Below are 26,742 nucleotides of genomic sequence, written 5' to 3'. Positions count from 1 at the left end.
TTTTTAAAATAAGCAATGGAAGTGCAAAAGGTACATCTGAAGCCTAATTTGTTCGCTCGCTTTGAATAGCAGAGAAGAGTATTAAAAAAAAAACCACTTCCTCTTTGTTGTCACAGTTTGTTTCCTTCGTGGGTAGAAACTGACTGTGTGACTGACTTCAGGCGTTGATACTTTGCAATGACCACTTCGGTGGTAAGTACATAAAATAACTGTTCTTTTAAGTGAAAGGATGAGTGCAAGCCATCAGTTCGTGTTTTGAGTTGTAAGATAAAATGTACCTGTGCTTCCATCATTTTTTTGTTTTGGACCAGCTGGTCTTTAGTTCCAGTGTGGCGTTCCAGGAAGCAAGTTTCAGTGCATTTTTGTCAAAAGAGTATTTTCTGAAAATTGGTGATAATTTCACAGAACTAATGAAGCACTACATGCTCACGTTGCTGTGTGCAGGAGAACAAGCTGTTCCACCTCACTGGAAATGTTTCATACACCCTGTTCAGTATCGCCACTACAGCAGCAACAAGATGAAGACATTATGCTTTCTGAATATGATTTGCTTTTAATGCTGCTCATACTTATACTGGCCCATGATCACTGAATGAAATACCCACTAAAATATTTTTGATGCAGTTCTTGTGTGTATCTATCTATTTATTCTATTTATCACATATATATATATATATATACACACACACACACATATATACATACATATATATGCACTATATGAAGCAACAAGATGAACACATTAATGCTGCTCATTCTTATACTCTGAAAAATCCTCATTTCAGATCTCGTGTGTGTGTGTGTGTGTGTGTATATATATATATATATATATAAAACTTCTGTGAAATCAAACTGTCCACTTAGGAAGCAACACTGATTGACAATCAATTTCACAGCTGTTGTGCAAATGGAATAGACAACAGGTGGAAATCATTGACAATTAGCAAGACACACTCAATAAAGGAGTGGTTCTGCAGGTTGGGACCACAGACATCTGCTGTGGCAGTTCATGATGCCAAGAATAAAAAGTTTTTGAAGCCTTTAACAGACATTTAGGCAGCATTTTGCAATGAGTATGTTGTAGTTTTATGGTGCCTGAAGATTTAAGCTAGGTACTGCATAGCTCTTGACCAGGTTATCCTGTCATGTTCTGTTCATGCGATGCTGTTGTGAATTATAGCGTGATCGTTCCTTCCCCGCCTCGCTTTCACCGAAGCCGTGCAGTAGTTGCACTGAGCACAGTTTGACTGTCTGTGGTGTGGTGGTTCCAGTAAGCAGCACAGATGAGGATTTCTTATCACTCAGCAACAACACATTACAGGCGTTAGCAGCAGTACTCATTTTTGCTGCACTGAATCACAGATCACTCTTTATGTTCTTGTTAGCTCAGCACCCCTAAAGCTCTGATCTTAGACTTGCCCCTGGCGATACTCACACATGATTTGTTACTATGGGGAAAAAAAGGAGTTATCCAAGTCACCACAGCCTGACAATACAAATAATGTGTTCATTTGTAACTTAGATTCAGAACTCGCAAGTGTAAAAATCAGATTAGGCATGGCACAATTATTACAATAAAGCCTAATCACAATTACTGGAAATGTCTGCAGTCATTTTCACAGTTTTTAGATTTCTCAGTCATATTATGCTTCAACAAACACTATGAATTTGGGTGTGTTGGGTAGCAAAAATTGTAAATAAAATAAATCAGTAAATACATTCACTGAGACATTTTGGGACTTATGATGTTAAAAAAGGTTCTAATGTCTAACTTGCTCTAACATGTTTAGAGGGCAGTGCGAAGTAGTGTTTGTTTATTAGCTGTGTAGTTCTAATGTTTTTTAGCATGTTTGCAGGATGTTTTTTTTTTGGCTTATATTTTCACTCTTGTAAAGAACATGAGGCTTAATTCTATACATGACACCATGTAACTGTAGACATTTGTATGAGTGTATACACAGTATTGATACAACCTGATACAGTACAACCAGTGTTCGCAATGAAGTACACATAGCTAGCAAGGACGGTGGCTATCAGCCAATCTGGTCATTAGAATTGTGATAGGCTCAAACTATGAGGAAGAAAAGACAATTATATTATTAATCTCAATTATTTACATGACAATTAACTATTTCATGATTGACAGCCCTAAATCAGGTTAAAGAAACAAATCTGCTTTGCTGTGTTGTGTACTACAACAATTTTGTGTATGTAAACTGTAAGCTGTGTTGCATTGCTGAATGTTGGTTTTCACCTCTACCAACACAGGGTGGGACTGTAGACCACATGTTTGTAACCCTTCCTCCCAGAAAGGGCTCATTAATTACCTTAGTTAAGTTAGTTGAATCAAATGTACTGGAGCAGGAAAAACATTTAATGTGCAGGGCAGAAGGGTGCCATCTGACCATAGGAACCACTGATATACAGTTAGGCCTACACAAATTTGTTGATCAAGGACTGTTGTATCTGCATCATTTGTTGTAAGACTGAAGAGTCTTACATCCTACATCTCAGTTTTTCTTGCACATCTCTCAAAAACAAAAGTAAAAGAACTCAACTTGGTGTGTACAGACTACAGGAAGTGGTGGAAGTGCAAGTATAGAGCAAAGTTTTAACCGCTCACATATGTGTCCTGTAAAAAGAAAAACATGTGAAAGCAAGTGCTGTGGAGCAGAACTTACATAAATATGCTAGCAAGTACGTGGCTGATGTGTAGACATGCCAGTAAACTAGAGACCAACAAAAACATATTCTTCAATCTTATGTCTATGATATACTGAAACCTGTAATCTGAAAGTACAACATGTGGAGAAGAGTTCAGTTAACACTGCTTTTGCTCCTTTAATCTTTTTTTGAAGCCTGACCTTTAATGAAAGTGTAAACACAATACTTGCAATGTTTGAATTTTAGCCATTTCAAGCAGATTCAATGAAGTAACACAACAAATTATCCATTAAGATGGTGACTGACATGGTGATACCATCTCAGTTTAATTGCATTTGTCTGGTGTAGCACAGTAAAGTTAGTTTTATTTTCGATATTAGTAACTTTTGAATTGACTACACTGGCCATTACGATGCACACCTTGTCTTTTATGGTTTGGGTGCCATTTAACATCTGTTAGCTACAGGTTGGTCAAATGTCTCTATTCAAAATCAAAGTAGTGTGCAATTCCCCCCAAAGCTCAAAGTTAACAACACAATTAAGCAGATGTGCACTGGCACTGTGATTACAAAGGTATTTATGCTTTTTATTAATAATCTACTTTTAATGGGAACACTAAAGAATATACATAACTGCACTGAAATGTGTGTGCAAAGATGTAGGCATGGCCCAGAAATACATAAATTTTATTCCGTTTTTTATTCCGGGCTTTTCAGTATTACAATAAAGAGAGGAGTATGTTAAATTTCACCCACACTGTGGAAAATGTGTTTCACTCATAATGTTGTGAAAACATAAGTCTGTACTGGCCATAATAGTCCCTTTAAAGTTATTAACACTGAAAAGACAAATATTGAAAATAAAACTAACTCTGTGGTGCTTTACGACTTTGTTTCTGAGCTATTTCAGCAAGGTGTGAACACACCAAACTGTCACAACCTTTTCCTATGTTGGTAACAGAAGTGTTGCATGCAGCCCTAGGCATAACCACAATCTACCATAGTGAGACTGTGTCAAAACAAAAATAGAGCTCTACTTAGAACTTGAGAAAGTTTCATAATAATGCTACTCAGCCTTAGTAAATAAGTACTCATCGAAATATTAATAAATTAAAGCATTACGAAGCATCCTCACTGTCCCCAGTTTATTACTTACCTTTATTATGATTAGTGCCATTAAATTCCAAGTCTTGTTGACCACATTGATCACGTTCACCAGAATATCCTGTCCTCTGTTTGAGTCTTCTTCATGGCTTCTGATTCTTCTGATTTTATCTATTGCTATTGTCTGTAAAAAATCACTTCCTCCTTTTTTCTTTAAACTCTTCCAGGTCTAATTTCCTGCAAGCTTTGTGGTGTTAAACTCATATTAACTGGTAGATCTCACAAAATACTGTCATCTGATGAGTGACGTCAGGCTTCTTGTTTCAGTCCCACCTTATTCTCATAAATCAGTGATCACCAAACTTATTCCTAGAGATCTCCTTTCCAGCAGAGTTTAGTTACAACTTACATCTAAACCCCACCACTCTTACCTAACACTAATGCTTCTGATCCAGTGACAGATTGTGGTTGGAGCTGGCAGGAGAGTACATCTCTAGGATTAGGGGTGGTGACAACATTTTCCAGCACACTAGTTTGTGCATCAGCTTACTAGGACAGAGTGCAAAGTAGAGTTGGATTTGAGTATGCAAATAACTGTGACTGAACTGACTGACTTTTTTAGTCATTTATTCTTAGTGAACGTTCTTTCTAAATGAAATAAATTTCTTTGAATCCGCCTCAGTCACTAAAGCGTTACTCCATTGATAACGCCTGCACTGAGAACATCCATCAGGTCTGCTGTCCACTTCTTTTTGCAGCTTCCTCCACGTATCTCTTTCTCTCTGCAGCTCCAGCTGCTGCTCTTCAGCCTATAGCCTGACACATTTTTTGTAGCTGCAACAACATATAGCTGCAACAAAAACACAGAAGTATGATTTGCATGACGGTAAGACAGCAGTATTATTTTCATTTGTGCAGCTACACTCAAGATTGGCTTCTCATTGAACAGGTTTTGTTAAACTTGACGAATAATAATTAAATAGAATGTTGTATCTGTAAATACCTTCTGTGATATAGAGCATTAGTTATTGCCAAACAACCCATATGCAACAAAAACTGTATGGTTCTTATACAGCTAACAAGTGTATTTCTTACTCAACTTATATTTAACTTTATATATAACTCCTTTCTGTTTTTTTCTGTTTATCACAAATCGGCATTCTTTCTTGCTTGATTAGGGCTACATTTGTATAAACAAAACACACAACAGAGAACATATTTTAAAAGATGTATATTAGCTTGTATGTATATGTAATGACACATGAATTTAGTGAGAAATGTATATTTTTAGAATAACAAAATATGTAGGATTTATCCACAATTTCCATATTATCATTATATTTATTCACAGTGGATTTTGTATGTTTTGAAGAAGCTTTTAGAGATTATTACCTTGCATATATATATATATATATATATATATATATATATATATATATATATATATATATATTATAAACATTATACAACTGTGTGTAAAAAACATTATATTACAATCACAGAGAAAAAAAGGAAGCAATCTTTAGCTTGGTGTTTATTGGCAAAAACACCCAATGTTGTCTAGCTAAAAACATCAATAAGTTACTATAAAAAAGATGCGATGGACTGGTGACCCGTCCAGGGTGTATCCTGCCTTCCGCCCAATGACTGCTGGGATAGGGTCCCGTACTGTGTGTGTGTGTGTGTGTGTGTGTGTGTGTATATACGTGTGTCAGTTTAAGTGTAGCAGTTCACTGTATTCCAATGAAAGAAACAAGGTCAGTCCTCCCTGCTCTGGTGAAGATTAAAAAAATTATGTAGGGCCAATCACACCAAAGGACAACAAAGCTTAACACTTTCAGTGGGCTGAAAAAATTGGGCTTCTTTAGCTAAAAGCTGCCCAGGGAATTGCCAGGTTTAAAATCAGGATATGGGGTCATACTGAAGGACACATTTTTAGTGTCAAAATGTGTGAAATTCCTACACTTTTAGAAATATATGGATGACAAATATGACTGCCATTTACTAAAAGAGATACTTGTAAAATTATGCCTAGGATATTTATTATTTTTATGCTTTTCTTTTTAATTCATAAAAATTATAATTTCCCGAACTATGCTTGAGACAGTCACATCACAGGACAATTTTTAAGATTTGGCTCATTTAAAAGAAAATGTTATAAAGCAGTTTTGAGAACAACAGGTCAATGTGACACAGACGTGGCTAACCACGTATTTCATTTTTATTGTCAGAACTGAGATCTGAAAATTCTACAGTTTGATGGGATGTAAATCAAACTTTTGTGAATGTTAATCTGCCACATTTTAAAGGTGAAGTGGACCGACGTTAACAGTCTGATAGTGCGCAGTCTACGAGCTCTTAAGTTGCATGATTCCTTTTTTCAGTAGTTCCAATGATGGGCGCAAAATATACATTTTTATTTGTATTTGTAATCTTTATTTGTAAGACGATCAGCTCCCTCATAGTTTTTGTATGCAATGAATACCTTTTTAAACTCATAGTACACGGTGATTTCTGTCTGCTGAAATGCTGAGAGCTGATTAGGAGCATCTAAAAATTAGTCCGAGCGCGACACGACAACATGACACCTTATGATCCAGTACAGCCTTTTAACAGCGAGAACACACATGATGGCCACTTAGAGTTTTTAGATATATTTATAACTTTTATGTAGAATCTATTTTAGAGCATATTTATGATTAGTGTTGTTGAGGTGACCTGTCCAGGGTGAGATGAGCAGTCAACAAATAAGCTGTCATACCACAGGCAAAAGCGTGTTAACTACTACATGCTGCATATGCGTAATGAAGCTGTGTGACATCCACTAAACAACCTGTGTACAAGTCTTACTGGGTCATTCTACAGAAAAGTCCATCTTTCCCTAGCATACATAGATATACTTAAAAACATTTTAGGCTTACAATTTATTTATATTTTAAAATAAATAAGTTGTATTAACAATTACATCTCTTTGAGCCATCAATTAATCAATATTGGTTTTTAAATCAGTTATATAGAATTCCAGGCAGAATTCCAGTGCTTGTTCCTCACAGCCATGTGTAAAGGGTGAGTTCCGTATTTTGAGGTAAAAAAAATATATTTTACTGTGTAATGTTGTCACTATTGGCCCTGCAGTTACCCCTCCTGCCCACAGGAGGTCACTCTCGCCCCAGTTCTAGCACTCACTCACCTGCATCTCATCTGTAATTAGCTCAGTATTTAAGCACGCTGCTCTGAACTCACCTCGCGACGTCTTGTCTTCCCATAGTCATTTCGAAGCGTTTGTCCTTTCTCTGTGTTTTTTGTGTATGACCTTGCTTTGTTTGAACCTGACCACGATTTAGGATTTTCCTTTGTTTGTATGCCTCTGGATGATCTTTCTTCTGTGTACCCCGACTACGATGATTGGATTCCCCTCTGTTTGTACGTTTTTTGGATTGGTTTAACCTTATCCTCAATAAACCTGCGACTGGATTCTACCCTGGTCTCGCGTTACATATGTTAACTGCAGTAATCCATATGTGACTGTGAAATATATGATTTAAATGACATAAAGAAAACAAATGCCAAGTAAATATTATGAAATATATAATGAAAGTTGTGGTCCCCAGGACTCGTGTCACTGGTGTTACTGCAGAACAAAAAATCTTTTACTCTGAAATAAGTCCACCGTGTTTATTGGATTATTTGAAGTCACTGGTATGACCAACTTTATTCTTAGGTAATTATAAAAAATAGAATACAGACGGATTGAATTGCATATTTTGGTGGATATTCTAAGATTGACAACATGTGGTTTGATGCTCTGTAGCAGCCATTTTATAAAATCCATTTTTTATTAAAATTGTCACTGGTGTTACCTTTCTCATGTGTAACACCAATGACTGCTATGGAGAGATAAAAAATTAGACGTTTCCGTAAAATGACCCAAATGCATTTTGCCAAGAAACTTGTTAACCAGTGTCAGAGTATGCCACAGCTATGTATTTATGTATTTTGACTTTAGTTTAATTATAGACTTATAATGGTCTCTTAACTGGACTTCCCACATAGACAGCTGCAGCTCATTCAAAATGTTACTGCTAGACTTTTAACCAGGACTAAGAGAACAGAGCACATTACTCCAGTTCTAAAATCTTCACACTGGCCTCAAGTTAGTAACAGAATAGATTTTACAGTGCAGCTACGAGTCTATAAATCACTGAATAGTTGCAACAAGACCGGGTAGGTCTCTTAGATCCATGTGTTAGCTAGTAGAGCCCAGAGTCCAAGCCAAACATGGTGAAACAGCATTTAGCTATGCTGCATAGAACTGGAACAAACTTCTTACATGCCCCAAATGTAGCAATTTTTAAATCTAGGCTAAAACATTTCTCTGTTCTATGCCTTTGGTTGAGCTCCAAAACTTGCTCTGTTCTTACTGCACTTTGCCTTTAACAAGCTGTCACGCCTGACGTTTCTGCCGTCCCCCTCCTGCCTGCATCTGTCACTGATGGTGAACTTCTACCCACCAACTCCCAACTGATCATATGACTCTCACCAGCTCTCAGTCACCTGAATTTTAGACTACCTTCACCTGTTTCCTCCACTATACATGCATTCTTGTTTCCAGTGTTCTTTGCCGGGTATTGTTTGTGGTTCATTCCTTTCTTTACAAAGCGTCCCTTTGTTGCCGTTCGTGTTTTCTGTGTATGGCCCCTTTTGCCCATTTCTCCAACTGTGATTTTTGCCTTGTCTCACACAGCATCACACAGCATGGCTGCTTTATTACTGTCACAACCTCACCAGTTTGCTCTTTGGCTCGTGATGCTAGTAAAGTTGCAGCTGCCCCTCCATCTCTTCAGTGTAAAATGTTGAGCAAACGCTGCTTGACACTGTTCAAGGTTTGCGAAACTTTCCGGAGTGAAACGTGCAGAGTGAACTAACAGTGTTGAAATAAAGTTGTACAGGATCCTGTTAAAGATGTGGATGCTAAAGTTGGCTTCCTGTTCACCAGCTCACTTCAAATGCATATTTGCATACTCACTGCATATTTTCCAGTCCACCCTAAATAACGCAGTGATGTTCTGGTGCCTCTACATGCTGTAATATTAAAGGCCTTGTTTAAACTTTAGCCTTGTTTAAAGATGAACACCAGCCATGCCTATTCACAGTTCCGTTCCTTGGGATTGATATGAAAAGTGCTGATAGTAACTATTAACACTGTTATGTAACAGTGTACCATCTTCCTTTTTAACTGCGGGATTTGCATTTGAAAGTGGAGACAGCTGTATTTTAGGATTACGGTCTGTCAATTCCAGATACTGAACTCCACTTATTTGACTATGCTGATGTAAATGCCGTTTTTATTCTATGGCACCTTAAAGAAGATTTTGGAATGGAAGATCAAGTAACTACTGTTACTGTGCCTAAATGTAAACCCAAATCTCCAATATACCTGTCTGAAACATTAACCATGATGTTGTCTAACTGCTATGAGCTGGTGCCTTAGATCCGTATTTTAGAGCCAACCATAAATCCTCATTTTTTTCTAACAAAATAGTTATAAAGAAGCTATAAGTGCCTCTTACTGCTGACACTGTTCAGTTGTTGTCCAAAGTAACCACATTGTGCCAGGTGACACGTGTTTTTCAGGAAGAATTTAAAGCACTTTGGGAAATCATGCAGCCGTGACAGGTTGGAGTAACTGAGAAGAGATCTCCACAGGTGGTCAGTACTGCTCCAGAGGGGACGTCCAAGAGTAATGATGCTTGTACATTGGCTCTGTCCTTGGAGAGAAGCTGAACCAAGCTTGTCTTTTAAAAAGGCTGTAGAAAACACAATTGTTGCACATGCCGACCTCAGAAGTCCTAGGGTGAAGAGATCCCCTTGGGGTCTGCCTCTGCCTCTTCTCAGCAAATTTTAACAGAGGTTTAATAAAATGACCACAATGTCTGTGTTATTGCAAACCTTGTTTGGAGAAGAGAGGAAGGGTGGGGTATGGCATGAGTATGCTGGTGTGAGTTGTTGATTAGTGCTGTTTGTTTGCAAACTTTGGTGTTCAAACAAGGCAGTTATGTGATCCCATAATAAATAGAATAATTCTTAATGGTGCACAGTCACATTTTTGTATCACCATTTCACAATGTCACAATGCATTGTCATACAGCACCTGAGGATACATTACTTCCATCGGATAAGCGCCACAATAAATTATAACAATACAGTCTTTAATTAGAACAATAAAATGTTTTGAAGTTGGGGTGGCATGTAAATAGCACTGCTGCCTCATAGTAAAAGGAACCTGGCTTCGATTCCCCAGCTGGGCGATCAAGTTTTTTTCTATATGGATTTTGCATGTTCTTCCTGTGTCTGCGTGGATTTCCTCCCACAGTCCAAAGACATGCTGTCAGTTAATTTGGAGAGGCTGAATTGGCCCTAGGTGTGAATGTACACTGCTCAAAAAAATAAAGGGAACACTCAAATAACACATCGTAGATCTGAATGAATGAAATATTCTCTTTGAATACTTTGTTCCATCATCAATGGAAATCAAATTTATTAACCAACGGAGGCCTGGATTTGGAGTCACACACAATATTAAAGTGTAAAAACACACTACAGGCTGATCCAACTTTGATGTAATGTCCTTAGAACAAGTCAAAATGAGGCTCAGTATTGTGTGTGGCCTCCATGTGCCTGTATGACCTCCCTACAACGCCTGGGCATGCTCCTGATGAGGTGGCGGATGGTCTCCTGCGGGATCTCCTCCCAGACCTGGACTAAAGCATCCGCCCACTCCTGGACAGTCTGTGGTGCAACGTAGCGTTGGTGGATGGAGCGAGACATGATGTCCCAGATGTGCTCAATCGGATTCAGGTCTGGGGAACGGGCGGGCTGGTCCATAGCTTCAATGACTTCATCTTGCAGGAACTGCTGACACTCCAGCCATATGAGGTCTAGCATTGTCCTACATTAGGAGGAACCCAGGGCCAACCGCACCAGCATATGGTCTCACAAGGGGTCTGAGGATCTCATCTCGGTACCTAATGGCAGTCAGGCTACCTCTGGCGAGCACATGGAGGGCTGTGCGGCCCTCCAGAGAAATGCCACCCCACACCATTACTGACCCACTATCAAACCGGTCATGCTGAAGGATGTTGCAGGCAGCAGATCGCTCTCCATGGCGTCTCCAGACTCTGTCACGTCTGTCACATGTGCCCAGTGTGAACTTGCTTTCATCTGTGAAGAGCACAGGGTGCCAGTGGCGAATTTGCCAATCCTGGTGTTCTCTGGCAAGTGCCAAGCGTCCTGCACGGTGTTGGGCTGTGAGCACAACCCCCATCTGTGGACATCAGGCCCTCATATCATCCTCATGGAGTCAGTTTCTAACCATTTGTGCAGACACATGCACATTTGTGGCCTGCTGGAGGTCATTTTGCAGGGCTCTGGCAGTGCTCCTCCTGTTCCTCCTTGCACAAAGGCGGAGGTAGTGGTCCTGCTGCTGGGTTCTTGCCCTCCTACGGCCTCCTCCATGTCTCCTGGTGTACTGGCCTGTCTCCTGGTAGCGCCTCCACCCTCTGGACACTACACTGACAGACACAGCATTTTCCAGCCTCTCTTTCTCCTGGCTGTTTTTTGTAACTGTGCCTTTAAGAATGATATACGCTCACTGGCCACTTTATTAGGTGTTCAGTTGCTTGGTAACACAAATAGCTGATCAGCCAATCACATGGCCGCAACTCAATGCATTTAGACATGTAGAGGTGGTCAAGACAACTTGCTGAAGTGCAGACCGAGCATCAGAATGGGGGAAGAAAGGTGATTTAAGTGACTTTGAACGTGGCGTGGTTGTTGGTGCCAGACGGGCTGGTCTGAGTATTTCAGAAACTGCTGATCTACTGGGATTTTCATGCACAACCATCTCTAGGGTTTACAGAGAATGGTCCAAAAAAGAGAAAAGAGCGAGAGCGGCAGCTGTGTGGACGAAAATGCCTTGTTGATGTAAGAGGTCAGAGGAGAGTGGGCAGACTGGTTCGAGATGATAGAAAGGCAACAGCAACTCAAATAACCAACCAAAATCTCTGAGGATTGTTTCCAACACCTTGTTGAAAGTCTGTCATGAAGAATTAAGGCAGTTCTGAAGGCAAAAGGGGGTCCAACCTTTTACTAACAAGGAACATAATAAAGTGGCAGGTGAGTGTGGGTTTGTGTGAGTGTGGGTTTGTGTGAGTGTGAGGTTTCCTGACATCATGGAAGCAATTAATTCAGAACAGGATGTATTGTAGCTGACTTTCCATATATAAGCTGTACTGACTGGGGAGTGAACAGAAACTTTAGCAACGCTTATATTGTTGTGATCCCCCAAAAAAAAAAAACATTGTTTTGTTTTTTAATTTTTCTACATCACTTGGGCACAGCAGTGTTCCTAAAACAGGAATATTTAGTTTTCCATGATACGGGACCTTTAATATTTGCTAGTATTACAGCTGCTAAAACGACAGCCCTACAACTCTGGTAGGTTACACTCCTAATCTCTCCTAACATTCTTACTGGTTTCTGTAAAGTAATAACTTTACCTCATCCTCTTTTATTGAATAGTTTATCATTTGTTGGATAACCAGAGTCTTGGAATGTAACTCTACTTATTGTTGCATAAAAAAATGTTTGATCACAAAAATATATGAAAGGATAAAGTTGATGTAAAATAAATCTCAATACAAAGTGTTAAACTGACCCCTGATCTACAGAAAAGTAGATTTCCAGTTAATCACATGATTTGATGATTGGAGAACAGAAACCAAGAAGAAATGTGACTGACATGTGAGTGAAAGTACATTTACTCTTTAGTTCAGTAGGACAATTCATAACAATCTATGTATTATTTGTACATTTAACAGGAGCAGATTTGATTACATTCTGTTGATTTTTTGAATGGTTCATGATGATGGACTGGGCAGGACTTTATGTGTAGATGGTAAGTTGAGTTCTTCCTTATGGCAGATTTAAGACAGAGTCTGTGACAATTGATGCATTCAGAAGTGCTGGAACACTTTTCTGTTTTCACTCTCTGTTGAGAAAACAGATCTAAAAAGGTGCTGCTGCTCTGTATAACGGTCATATGCCACCTCCACAAACATTTATATAGTTTACCTGGATGAAGACTCATAAACATGGGTACTTTTACTGGAACTGGATTCTAAAAAATCCAAAGATCAAAACTGAGCTGTTTCCCCCTCAAATGGTCTTCATAAAACAACATCCACCACTGTGTATAATAATGTGTGGTGTACAAAAAATCACAAGGAAGTCAAGTTTTACGACACGCAAATAAATGATAAAAAGAAATAAGACATTATTTAGCTTTTTTTGTAACAATGTTAATAGCAGTGGGTTAACGCAGTGGATAGCGCTGTCGCTTCACATCAAGAAGGGCCTGTGTTTAACGATTTATTAGAATTTTCTTTTGGTGAGTTTAGCAAAATTAGATGTCTTTGAAAAAAATCTTTAAAAGTAATTGTTAAAATAGTGTCTGATTATATTCCAGTATCTATGATATCTAAATTAAAGCTACTAACACAGTTCCAACCCCATTTCCAAAAAAGTTGGAACGCTGTGCAAAATATAAATCAGAATGCAATAATGTGCAAATAAGTTAATCCCTATATTTACTTGAAAACAAACAAAGATGACGTATCAATTGTTGAAACTGGGAAAAATACACTCACCAGCCACTTTATTAGGTACATGCTAGAAAAAGGTCAGACCCCCTTTTGCCTTCAGAACTGCCTTAATTCTTCATGACATACTTTCAACAAGGTGCTGGAAACATTCCTCAGAGATTTTGGTGGTTATTTGAGTTACTGTTGCCTTTCTATTGTCGGGACTCAGAGCGCCCCATCCTCCTACCCTGAGTCACAGACGATGTGGAAAAAACATGTGTTGCTTATCAATTAATTCTAAGTTAAGTTGTTAAGTTTTAGTACTAATTTATTCTGTTCTCTAATGCACAAAAGGGTAATTAAAATCAAAGGATTCTAGCAAAATGCAAAAAAGGTTAAAAAGCATTCTTGCAGAATGTTAAAGAAAAATGAAAAACCAAACTTCAGTCGGTGGTTCTTTTGATGAAGGAGAAGGCCCTCTTCATTTATTAAGTTTCAGGTGACAAACCGGCTCCCGGATCGCCAAAATGCGGAGATCCAACACATTACATCATTACATATATTTCGAATGTGCTCATTGCCCCTCCCTGGGGTGATTTCTTCACTCCTCCTCTCCGAACATCCTAGGGTTCCCATTGGCTATCATTATATTCTCTATATTAAATTTACTTTTTGACACCTATATGCTTTGTCAGACAAACACCATTTTTATGACTCCATATTGGGCCTTTTTAATTATTTAAGAGTTATGACCTGTCCTTGCTTGCTGCTTATTTATCTCCTCACTAAAAGCTAGCTTGTTTTTACCGAACAGGCAATATTTCTTATATGCAGGTGTCCGCTTGTCTCTCAAGGCTTTCTAACACTGAAGCAATGGCTGGCACGGACACCCTCTTGCCTAGAAGCATTAGGCCTTCTTTTCCCTACCTATGCTTGCCAGCCTTAGTTAAAATAACTTTATCCTTTATTTTAATAATTTCTTATTAAATTAATGATTGCCGCAAACCTTTTATTAATGATGACTCAAGGACATGTTTTATCAATATTTCTGACATTATCATCTCAAACCAGTCTGCACATTCTCCTCTGACCTCTCACATCAACAAGGCATTTTCGTCCACACAACTGACCGCTCACTGGATATTTTCTCTTTTTCTCACCGTTCTCTGTAACCCTAGAGATGGTTGTGCGTGAAAATCCCAGTAGATCAGCAGTTTCTGAAATACTCAGACCAGCCCGTCTGGCACCAACAACCACGCCACGTTCAAAGTCACTTAAATCCCCTTTCTTCCCCATTCTGATGCTCGGTCTGCACTTCAGCAAATTGTCTTGACCACCTCTACATGCCTAAATTCATTAAGTTGTGGCCATGTGATTGGCTAATTAGCCGTTTGCGTTAACAAGCAATTGGACAGGTGTACCTAATAAAGTGGCTGCTGAGTCTGTTTTGAATATGATAACATGTCTCAAAAACACTTTTACCACTTTGTTAATAACACTATGTTAGTGTTTGGGAACTGAGAAGACCTGTTGCTGTAGTGTTGAAAGTGAAATGTTTCCCTGTTCTTGCTTGGTATAGGTTTTCAGCTGATCAATGCATTTCAGGATCTCCTTTGTCACATTTTTCATTTGAGAATGCAGCTTTGAGATTGAGAATGTTTTTAGTGAGTGACAGGTCTGGACTGCAGGCAGGTCAGTTTAGCTCCTGGACTCTTTTACTATGGAGACATGCTGTTGTAATACATATGGAATGTGATTTTACATTGTCTTGCTGAATAAGCAATGCCTGAAAGAGGTTATTTGGTTGGCAGCATATGTTGCTACAAAACCTATATACAGTATCTTACGAAAGTGACGTCACCCCTCACATTTCTGCAAATATCTTTTCATGGGACACTATAAAAATGAAACTTGGATATAACTTGAAGTAGTCAGTGTACAGCTTATATAGCAGTAAACTCAAGCATGAGATGAGAGCAAAAAAATAGATAAGAATGTCATTGAAAGGATGAGTGATTTTTTATGACATATTTAAACAGCGTGAATTAAAGAAAAAAAGCAACGGTAGATGTTTTCTCCATCTGCTCAATGTATTCTGAAAACACGCTTGGCTCCTCCCCCTCCTCCATGTGCTTTTCTGTTTACTTTTTAATCGTCCATGTCCTTCTTTGTTCGGTTTCCTCCGGCTCTGTCCCTTGTTTCTTGTCTCCGCCCTTGACTGTTTCCACCTGTTTTCCACCTGTGTCTTGTGAACCCTTGTTAGCCCTCTTGTATTTAAGCTCTGTGCTTTCCTGAGTTTCTTGTTGGTCTTTGTTTGATTGTGTTTGATGTATACCTGTTTGTTTGCTTGCTGTTTGAATTGTTTGTAAGCCTGTTCTGACGTGCTGTTTGTATAGTTGGGATTTTTGTGTGCTTTGTCATGTCTGTCCCTCCTGCTCTTCGTATTGGCTACCTGAACCTGGGCTGTCATGACCACAACCCTGGATTTGCCCTCAATAAAAGTCGCTTATCTCAGCGAATGCGTCCGCCTCCTCGCTCCCCATCGTTACATAAAGGAATATCTTGAATACATTTAGGACAGTGTTTGCAATATTCTGCCATCACTTTTTCAAAGTGTCTCACCCTAAGAATTTGTTGTTTTCTTGCTTTATTACAAATAAATGTCAAATAGCTCTAAAACAACACAGTGTAAGATAAAGACATTAAAACTGGAGGTTTCATTGCTGAGTCAGGAGAAAAAAAAAACTTGCATAATAATATAAAAGTCAGAGGGATTTGGTCAGATTTTACAGGAGTACTAATGTCACCTGCACAAACTCTAAAAGATGGTTTGGTTTGATTTTGGTTGATGTCTCAAATGCAAAATTATGTGCGCCCTGCTTTCCTTCACCAAGGGACGTTAAATGTTGGTTTTAAAATTTTGTTAATGTTGTTAATGCATGTGTATTAATGTGTTGGGATGTGGGTTCAGCTAGTGCGAGGTTGTGTCTTAACTATGGAGGAGATAGGAGTGTAAGAATAGGAGTGACCTGCCTTCTATTCCAGTGGCTTTGCCAGTGCCTTTTTCTGCTGGTTTAAATAAATTATTTTTTATTTCTTTCAGTGTTGGTTATGAAGTCTTCTATTCTACAAGTGGTAACTGCCATGCAATTTTATGTTCTCATCTCATGGTTAGCATTTTTAAAACTCATTGCACTGATGCTATGCAGAGCATGCAATCCTGGTGAATATGAGGTTAATGGAGAATGCTGCCCAATGTGTTCTGCAGGTAAGACAATGCAAATAAATAACTGGATAAAAGATTATTTTTATGCAGCTATATATTTCTGTGTGGGGAAATTGCAGTGGGTCTGTGACATCATACAAGAGTCTAACATTGGAATGTTTTATAATTGATGAGGCATGGTGGGTGACTATAATAGATGTGACAATAATAAATGGTTAATGTAAATGAGACAAAACTTGAGAGAGGACTTATGTTTTTCAGGACAACGTGTATATAAACACTGCTCAGGAGATTCCAGCACAACGTGTTTGCCTTGCGTGCAGTCAACCTACACTGAGGCTCCAAATGGACTGATAAAGTGTCACAGCTGCTCTGTGTGTGATGAAGGTAAATACAGGCCAATTCACTGAACTTCTTTATCATTAGTAATTAGGAATATAATTTAAGACTAATGTACACAGAGACAGTCAGTAGACAGTTTAATTAAATTCTGACCCTGTGGTGATACTTTATTATTTTCCACTCTCAAATATATTTTTGTTCAATGTTTGCTAGATTAGATAAACTTTACACAATGTTGGCATCAATGCCATTTAACTATATGACTCAATACTTGGTGCACCAAGTATCAGCCATCATAAAGTATATTGAAAGAATATTTAACCATAGTCTCCAACAAATACCATTTTGCTTAGGAACCACTGTCACTGGCTGAACAGCTGATTCATGCAGAGAATGTTTATGATGAGGCCAGATTTGCTCCTCACCCTCACACTGCAATCCTCCAGCACCAACATATTCTACCTCAGAATCCTCTAGATAAGTAGGTCTACGAATGGACTGAATAGATGGTCTTACTTAACATATCTGGTTCAAGGGACCATGACAAATCTTATTCCCTAGTGATGTGTTCCGGTTAACCAGCACACTATGCTGTTAGGCATGAGAGGATGGATCCAACCCAAACATGTTTAATGTGATCATGCTTATGCCTTCCAACTTTTAGTCCAAGCAAAGAGCTTGTTTTCCAAATGCACATATGAGCAGTGATGTCTGAAGCTTTGTTTGGGACACAGCCATATTACTGCTTTGGAAACTGATTCAGAAGAAGCTAACTGTTACAGATGTCCATGTTTTCAAGCTATTACCAAACACTTACATCTTTATTTATAATAAAGAATATGATTATTGACTATAAAGAATATGTAAAAGACTAAAGTAATGTTATATGTGAAGAAGGTTAGGCATTTGTCAGGAGATTTGCTATATAACTGTCTTGAGCCTCTAAGGTGATGTATTTTATTGTTTCAGAAACTAATTATATGCTTTTAAGTCACTTCAAGGTAAAGATATCAACTTTAATCCTGAAACACCCTCCAGGACAGAGGGAACTTACAGCTGCTGTTCATGCTTTTAAGCAGCAGGTGTCAATAACGTTTATTGTATTTCAAAAGCTGTGAATAATGAACCCTTTCCATCCCAGTTTAAAGGAAAGCTTAACTGCTGCAGAAAACATCATTTTGCCAACACTAATAAACACAGTCCTAACACACAAGCTGCAATCTGTTGTAAACAAAGTTATTAAGTACTGGTAGATTATCAAACTAAGCACACCCCTAACACAAGATGCACAGCCCCTTGTAAACCTAGTGAGTACATGTGCTGGTAAAATATCTAAACTATAAGCACAAACTCACAACAGATAAAAAAAGGACAAAACAGCATGTGTTGTAATCATAATTCTCACTCTTCAGCCAGTTTGAATGCCTACTTTTAAGGCTTAGGCTCCTCCTCCAGTTATGCCAGGACTCCACACCAGGACTTTGATTGGTCAGTGGTCCTTACATAACTAACAGTGGTAGGCAGGTAAACCTGTGGAGAGAAAGAGGGAAAGACAAACAAACCAAACGACGTGTTTTCAACAAGCAACCAGCTGAGTCATAACACTAGGGATGCACATCACCAGGAATTGGTTCATTTATTAGGGTTCAAACACACAGCGTGGATTTGTTAGGATTTTTATTTTTGTATAATTTTTTTTTTTTGAGTGAGTGAGTAGGTGTGGTTTGTTTACATCTCACTGGACAAAAAAAATCAACACAGTTGATCAAGGGGGGGGGCGCTGTAGCGGCACAAAGGCTGCATAAGGGCTTATTGTGCTGATGCATGCTTGAACCCAGCTTGCTGTTTGCGGCTGTATTTTTTTGTATTTTGGCTGTAATTTGGTCTATGATGTGGCACTGTAAAATAATGCATTAAAAAGTCAGTAAAATGGTTAACATACAAGTTGTGTATTGGAATGAGCATCAATATCAACATACGTATGTGAATAGCCCTCAAATTAGTGCATATGTAATAAATATAAGAAATCTCTCTGCAACACCAGTCTCAGATCATCAGTTCATCAGTTCCTGTGACTAAAACAGCAGAATATTCCATTAAGCACATAAAGAAAGTGTCTAGCCCAGCGTTTCCCAGTCCTTCCTGCTCTAACACATGCACTTCAACTCAGTTAGAGCTGATGAGTTGGATCAGTTGTGTTGGGAGCAGGGGGCCTCCAGGACTGGAGTAGGGAAACACTGGTCTTGGCAGTGGGGTAGTGGGGTAACCCAAATTGGCTTTTATAATGACCAGAACCACAAAGGCATTACAGCCATGTATATAATGTTCTTTTTTCATTTTTCCTTTCCCAGGTATTGGTTTAAGAATGCAACAAGAATGTCGTTCAAATGCGGACACAGTGTGTGAGCCTCAGTCAGGATATTATTGTGTAGAGACACACGACAAGACCTGCAGAACAGCAAGACAGCACTCTACCTGCCTTCTTGGACAATACATCAACAAAACTGGTCAGTACTGTGCAATCCACTATAACCACAGTGAAGCCACAGTGGAATTCTTCTGTGACATAAGCATCTATTATCCATCAGTAGGTCCAGGCTTCATTCCTATAAGTTTGCATCATTTTCAGTGTAATTACTGAATAATGAGCCTCTAATATGCCTGGGAATTAAATATACAGTGATATACAGGGATTAAGTACACAGTGATAAAAGCTAAACAACAAAACAAAAGTTGTACCTTTCAGGGATAAAACACTGTTACTGGGGTGGTACATTCAAGGGTATGTCTTCAGTCCCTTTACTTAAGGAACATGATTTTACCATATTCAGCACTAACACCATACTCCCTGTTTGGACTACAGGCTTTTTTGTGTTCAGCTACTTAAAAAGTTAAGAAAAAATATTGTACCTTGAAATTTACTGTTTACAGTTTTTTTTACAGTAATATTCCTGTGAATTATACAGTTCCATTTTATCAACTTTGGGCAGTGCTTGTACTCTAGTTTCTAGTGCTTGTTGTATGACAACTTTGTAACATCAAGTATAGGTCACGTAATTGACACATACAGCCTTGTTACCAACTTTGATGCATATTTCTTTTTATCTGTACAGGTACAGCATTTACAGATACTGTATGTAAAGACTGCTCTGAAGGTTCATATTCAGATGGCTCTTTCGCTTTCTGCAAACCACATAGAAAGTGAGTGTGATCTGTGACTTATCATATGCTTGCAATATGCTTGCTCTTATAGATCTAAATACAATTAATCCTCTTCACAGGTGTGAATCTGCAGGACAGATAACAACCACACCAGGAACAAAGTCGTCAGATTCTCAATGTACAGATAAACGTTCTCATTTTCTCTGCTTAGTGACCTTTTCTTTATATGCATTAGTAATAATAGGGTTGATATTACGGATGTTGTTTCAAAGAAGACAATAAAATGTTTTTGTGTGATTTTCTTTTCATTTTGTTGTAACCGTGTCATTACTACACTGTGAGTGACAGTTCTTCAGCAGATAACATCTTGTGTAAGGTTTTAAGTAAAGCTTCAGTGCTTCCTTTTGTTTTTTAACCTGAATCTGGACAGCAAATGAACAATATACTGATATAACAGACTTTACGATAGGAATCAGTACATGGTGGAACTGGACAGTTACTTTTTCTGTACTTGAGTAGAAAAGAGGAATGTTGGCCCAGTAATGGAAAGCTTTACATTCAAGCTTCCTTTCTTTCAGTCAGAGTTCAGAACATATTTCAGACTTTTAATTGACCTGAACTTTAGACTAAATCCCTTTTCATTTGAGAGACACTATACCTTAAACACTCTATTTTGTCACTACCAAAAAAAAATCATTACAGTACTAAAACTTTACCAAATTTTTAGTAGTCACTGTTTTGATATTGATCATTTTAGTTCATTTTGAGCAGAGCTTAAAAACACTGGCTAGTACATGACTAGCAAACACAGCTTTGAACAGTTGCACACACATATAATCATAGTATTTTTTATTGAAACACAAAGTTTACTTACAATGTACAGCAGAAAATACGTGTTTCGACAATCCATCCATCCATCTATCCATCCATTTTCTAAGCCGCTTCTCCGTCAGGGTGGCGGGGGGGTGCTGCAGCCTATCCCAGCAGTCTTCGGGCGGAAGGCAGGATACACCCTGGACAGGATGTTTCGATAATAACAATTCATAATGTTACACATTGATTTTTAGACTGTGGGACACATTTACTTTACAACAGTGTGATATAACAGCTCATGGTATTGTGCTCTGGAATTCTTCACATCTGAGTTGGAGTAATGCCTAATGAGTGAAATTACATAAATATGACCAAAAAATAACAATAATGGAGCAACTGAAAGGGTTCCCAATCTTTTTCACATGCCATATTTTATTTTCATCATCATTATCGTTAATTCATCGTTCATTCCCGGGGACCCCAAGCCGCTCCCAGGCCAACTTGGAGATATAATCCCTCCAGTGGGTCCTAGGACGGCCCCGGGGTCTCTGGCCATGACTCCCATGAGGGAGTCAACTACAAGCTGATTTGATATTTCTTGTTATCATAATTGTGGCTGTGACAACAGCACTTCTTATAAGATAAGATAAGATAAGATAAGATAGTCCTTTATTAGTCCCACAGCAGGGAAATTCACAGTAATACAGCAGCAGCAGAGTAACAGGAGTAAGGCACTCAGTAATAGAAATGGGAAACAGTATAAACATTATCATCATTATAAATAATAAAACTTAAAGCTAAATCTCTAGAATATTTACAACAAAATAAGGATAAAAATAAAATAAAATAAGAGTTGCATAGGAATTATTTCATTTTATTATATCATTTTTCATTTCATTCAATTATATTAATTATGTTAAGGTGTAGAAGCTCACACGCAGGTAAGGAATTCATATTTATTTATTTGTTTGTTTGTTAAGATTTTTTTGTGTGCAACCTCTTTTTATGTTATTTAGTCATGGTTTTATTCTTGAAATGGTTACATTTGGTTTTCAGCTTCTCCATCTGAGATTGCTTAAGTGTTTGAGAAGCAAATGCTTCGTTGTGAGTACTTCTAAACATTTCTCTTAATGCATGATTACTTTTATCTGAAATATTTAACAAGAGAAAACTTAAGAAGACTAAACTTTAACTCAACATTGCCTTTTATTTTAAATTCTTTTTTTTCTTCAAGGAGAAATAAACTTTAAAAAAAACTGTCAGGTAAGATATGCTTTTGAACTGGAAACACTAACAATAGAGCTAACATTAGAAAAAATACAAAAACAAATAAACAAACTAAAAAAACAAATAAATAAATAATCCATAGTGATTTGATGTGTAAGGACTAGAAATCTCTCCTGGAGGAATTCAAGTAGTTACAGTCACCATCCAATACCTACTTTATCTTATCAATCCTTCATTAAATTAAATCAGGTGCTACTGATGGAACTGAATAAATCCAAGTGAATGCTGGAGTGTGGCTGTGATTTGACTGAGATGTGAAAGAATATAAGCCATTTTTTCTTCGTAGACAGCCATATAAATTTAATTCGGGCAGACACGATGACCTCAAGTGAGTCCACAGCTGTGGCCTTGCTGGGAATCAATCTCAGGAGCGAGTGAAGACTTTCATGGCAGATGAAGACTCATGCTAAACAATGTGGTCAAAACCCTGCTTTATGTGGGGAAAATGTTGCAGGACAATCTCTGCTGAACAGTAGAAAAGACTGCTTATGATCCTGAATAAGGTGGACTGAACCCCAGAAAAGGGGTTCAGGACAAAACCCTTACAGTCCTGCACTAAACAACTGCACACGCTAGGTTAAAGGGAGCTGTAGCTTATTTTGTGACCATAGTAACCTGAAAATTTACACTACAATATTGACGCTACCAGAAATTATCCATTAACTTTCCATGCAAGAAATGCAGGTTCTGCCTAATAAAAAAACAATTATTATTCGAATGCGTAACATTTAAAATATGATTCATATGATGACAGTCCAATAAAGCTACAAATTAATGGACATTAATTGTGGCTGACAGCAATTAATTGTACAGACAGCAGTGATTAATGGAAAATTCATGGCATTTTGGTAATTGTGACTGGCACATGCTGTTTGTGAGATTAGCTTAGCTGGCCATCATGGAACTATGAATTCTGGATAGTATGAAGACAATTTACAGGAAAATGTTAGGACATCCATCCATGAGCTGAACCTCAACAGAATGTGGGTCCCGAACAACCCTAAAAACATCAGTTAAGCAAGAAGAATGACTGAAGCAGAAGAAATGTTACATTTTGGCATGAGTGGGTCAAAGTCCAGACCTTAATACGATAGAAATGTTGAGATGCTTTTAACGTAGGAAAGCACACCAAAATAACAGAGTTCTGCTTCTGTTAGAAGCAGTTCTGTAAGGAGGAACAGACCAAGATTCATCCACGTCAATGTGCAGGGATGATCAACAGTTACAGGAACCAATTGGTTGAGGTTTTTGCTGCTCAAAAGGGTCACACCAGCTCCTGAAAGCAGACATTGACAAACTTTTTGCCAACAAAGACATTTAATGTTAGATCACTTTGGTTAATACATTTTCTAAAAAACTAAATGTTTGTCTTATTTTTATGGGGTTCTTTTTGCCAATTGTTATGACTCAATGATAATCTCATCATATTTAGGTCACATTTATGCAGACATTCACAAAATGCTAAAGAGTTCTTTCAAGCATTAATGTATATATGTATTTAATTGCTGTTTGTCTCCAAAGGTTTTTGAGAGAGAGGATATAAAGACATGGAATGCTAACCTGCTTGTTACATTTCAAAAATATAGCGTGGAATGTTAACCTGCTGGTTTTTAACACAACTTCACAACATTTTGCTTTTGATTTGCTCGCATTTTATCAGCAACTAAGAAACCTACCTCTCTGTAAGGCTTAGAGCACTGAACCTCACCATCACTGTGAAAAGGAGTGTTATGTTTTTTTTGTTTGTTTGTTTGTTTTTTTTTCTTGGATGTAAGAAGGGAATGTTGGTTTCTTCTCTGCCATCGCAGATTTGAACACATACAATCATTTAATAGTCTGTAGTCATAAGGAAAAAAGTAGGTGTGGACTATTTAAAATGCATGACCTCTTACTGGAGCTATGAGGAACCAGGTACTCTATGAGGTAGAGTGCGCTGCCCGCTTTATTGAGGTGTGTTCATACTGTACAACAACCTGGCATTTTATTTTCAAATAGGAAACAGGATTTCATTTTGGAGCTTTTGGGAAAATCTAAGCTAAACTACACTGTGTCAGTAGTTCATTCACATCACTGGACTCTTCAGAGAACAGCCTTCCAAAGTAAGAACTCTTTAACATGTGATTAACTAAGTGGGCTTTGACACACCCTTTGTAGAGTTCTAGTAAAATTTCTTGAATTTAGTGTTATTACAAGAAATCACAATGTAAAAAATGTTTATTTTTTATAAGATCATTTTCTCACATTTCAAAAACAATGGACATGGTGGGATAAGGAATGGAAGAAGGATCAGGCTGGAATTCCAAATGTTTTTGTAACTTCAGTAGAATATTCTGGAATGTTTGTAGTGAGTTTCTAATTATTGCTAATGGCCATTCATCATAATGGAGTGCCCTTTTTTTTTTAACAAACTGTATTTGTGTGTGTTGCTGCAGTGTTGTAGAAAGGCAAGGTTACACCGGCGTACTTATTTCTGAGCTGTATAAGGCTATAGCTGTTCTTTGCTAATATTTCTTTCTATAGCATTCAGGTTTGTTTAGGTTTGACACAGCTAGATGTGATAATTGTCTAAAATATCTTCTTATAATGAAGCAGACAAGAAAAAGCCTGCACCCTTTTCAGAATCAGATCGGATTTTTTCTCACTGTGTAAAGGGATAATATAACACTTAACGCTGCTCACTTTACTGTGTCAGAGTGGCCATTATCACATGATTTCCAAAAATGGAGTGTGATTGCTGTTCTGAAATGTGTATGATACATTTCATATTAAAAATGTACTCCAAATTTCATATGAATATGTCAGAATGTCCAAAAATTTCATATATTTCCTGAATGAATTATTTAATAATATCCTGTTTGGTGGATTTTGTGCTGTTATTTTGCTGCACAGCATAAGATAAATTATATTGGTTTATAATTGAATATTTGTTTCTATAACACTCCAGTTTGTCACAGTTAGATATAGTAATTGCCTTAAATACATTTTTATATTGGAGCAGAATAGAAAATGCCAAATATGTATGCATTAACAGCCTTTTCAGAATCAGATAATGTCAATAAATCAAATTCATGATCAAACCATAGTGATGGGTGTATTGAAACAGGGATTTGAACCATTTCGACACTTTTACGCTCCTGAACCAGTCACCTCCTGGACCTGGCTTGTAACTCATTCAGAGTGGTGCTTCACAACAATGACACTGTGTGTGTTTGTTTGGGAAATGAAGATAAATAGAAAAGATATCTTACATGGTAAATTCTGCATTCTGCTCATTCAAGCTCAAGTATGCAGTCAGCAACAACTTAAAGTAAGCCAACACACCACTGTATAAGCAATTATTCAGAGAATGCATGTATGTTTAATTTTTTTTGCATTATAAAGTTTGTATAGCTAGATATATAACTCACTGTGGATAACATTTTTCTATTAAATAAGACTGCTGCTCAATGCTCTCATTCCTTTTTATGCAAGTGGCCAAATGTAAAATGGCAAAAGTCAGAAATCACTGTTCATTTATCTAATTTCTAGTCTGAATGGCCATCATTACTTTTTTCAGCATCAGAGAAAAAACAGATCACACATTTAACAGAAAAATACATAAAAGTCTCAACAACTAAATAAGTTTATAATGTACTATTAATATAATATGATATATGTTTCACGAGTGTGTAGACTCACAGCAAGAAAAGTTAGGTTAAAGTCCCATCGTCTGTGTGGGTTTCCTCTGGCTGCTTCGGCTTCCTCATACAGTCCACAGATAGATAGTCAGACCAATTGGAGATATTAAATTGCCCCTAGATGTGTGCGAATGCATATGTTTGTGTGTCTGCTCTGTGATGGTCTGGGGAACTGTCCAGGGTGTTTCCTGCTTTTTGCCCAGTAAGCACTGGGATAGGCTCCAGCACCCCCTACTATCCAGGAGGATAAGCAGCTTAGGTGATGAGAGAGTATTTAATGTGTCCATTCTTTTCAGGAGACCTGCTTTCAGTTTCTCAAAGATCTGCAAGAATATTTCTTCAAACCTCCAAAGTTCACTCTAGGAAGTAGGTTACCTTTTCTTCTCACAATTCAAGCGACCCCCACATTCAGTGATGCTGAGGTCTGGACTCTGGGGTGGTCAGTCCATTGTTCTGAGAATAAAAACAGCTTCTTTTGCAAATGTTCTTCTTATTTGTTTATTTCTTTATCTCAGTAAGAGCTTCTTAACAGCTACACATCCTTTCAGACACAGTGTTGAGTTCTCTTCTCACAGTGGAAGGATGGAAAAAAAAAAACACCTGGAGATTTTTTCAGTTCTGAAGCAAGAGCAGAGTTAGTTTTTCTCCTCTCTCTCAAAGACGCAAGATTTAAGTTGGGGACAGGTTTGGTGGTCTTGCAGAGTTCTTCAATTTTTTTAAAGTCCAGTGTCTTTTTTTTTTTTTACTTTCCCCTCTTTGAGCAAGTGAATTATCTTATATCTAATCTCTTAAGAAACATCTCCTGAAAAACAAATAACTTGTACTTA

At 37.8% G+C, this 26,742-nt stretch overlaps 1 protein-coding gene and 1 long non-coding RNA gene across 6 annotated transcripts; one reads left to right on the top strand and one right to left on the bottom strand.

Annotated features, from left to right (window-relative positions):
* Positions 1-9: 9 nt before the first annotated feature.
* Positions 10-20,446, top strand: LOC108414117 (tumor necrosis factor receptor superfamily member 14-like). 5 transcript variants are annotated; one of them, XM_037535842.1, is made up of 7 exons: positions 11,949-12,263; positions 12,647-12,723; positions 16,512-16,676; positions 16,896-17,021; positions 19,328-19,483; positions 20,090-20,177; positions 20,258-20,446. In XM_037535842.1, exons 2-7 carry the CDS (start codon positions 12,681-12,683, stop codon positions 20,418-20,420), a joined length of 741 nt encoding a protein of 246 aa, XP_037391739.1. In that variant the 5' UTR covers positions 11,949-12,263; positions 12,647-12,680; the 3' UTR covers positions 20,421-20,446. The 5 variants fall into 5 exon arrangements, with proteins under 5 accessions (XP_037391740.1, XP_037391739.1, XP_037391742.1 ...); XM_037535843.1 differs by lacking the exons at positions 11,949-12,263; positions 12,647-12,723 and adding an exon at positions 10-192; XM_037535845.1 differs by lacking the exon at positions 16,512-16,676.
* On the bottom strand, positions 4,240-21,586 carry LOC119262697. The gene is made up of 3 exons (XR_005129838.1): positions 21,013-21,586; positions 18,382-18,506; positions 4,240-4,617 (listed from the first exon to the last, which is right to left on the bottom strand). It is a non-coding gene; the product is annotated as an uncharacterized LOC119262697 (long non-coding RNA).
* Positions 21,587-26,742: the final 5,156 nt, after the last annotated feature.

This window comes from Pygocentrus nattereri, chromosome 28 (genome assembly GCF_015220715.1).
Source record: "Pygocentrus nattereri isolate fPygNat1 chromosome 28, fPygNat1.pri, whole genome shotgun sequence".
Taxonomy (NCBI): Eukaryota; Metazoa; Chordata; class Actinopteri; order Characiformes; family Serrasalmidae; genus Pygocentrus; species Pygocentrus nattereri.
Note: the sequence above shows the minus strand (reverse complement) of the source record. Positions and strands in the feature narration are given on the sequence as shown.

Bases quoted from the DNA above. Each gene is read 5' to 3' on its own strand.
- LOC108414117 (XM_037535842.1), top strand. From the start codon at position 12,681: ATGGTTCATGATGATGGACTGGGCAGGACTTTATGTGTAGATG. The intron at 16,677-16,895 runs GTAAGACAATGC...TATGTTTTTCAG, and splicing joins CTGCCCAATGTGTTCTGCAG to GACAACGTGTATATAAACAC. The intron at 20,178-20,257 runs GTGAGTGTGATC...TCCTCTTCACAG, and splicing joins TTCTGCAAACCACATAGAAA to GTGTGAATCTGCAGGACAGA.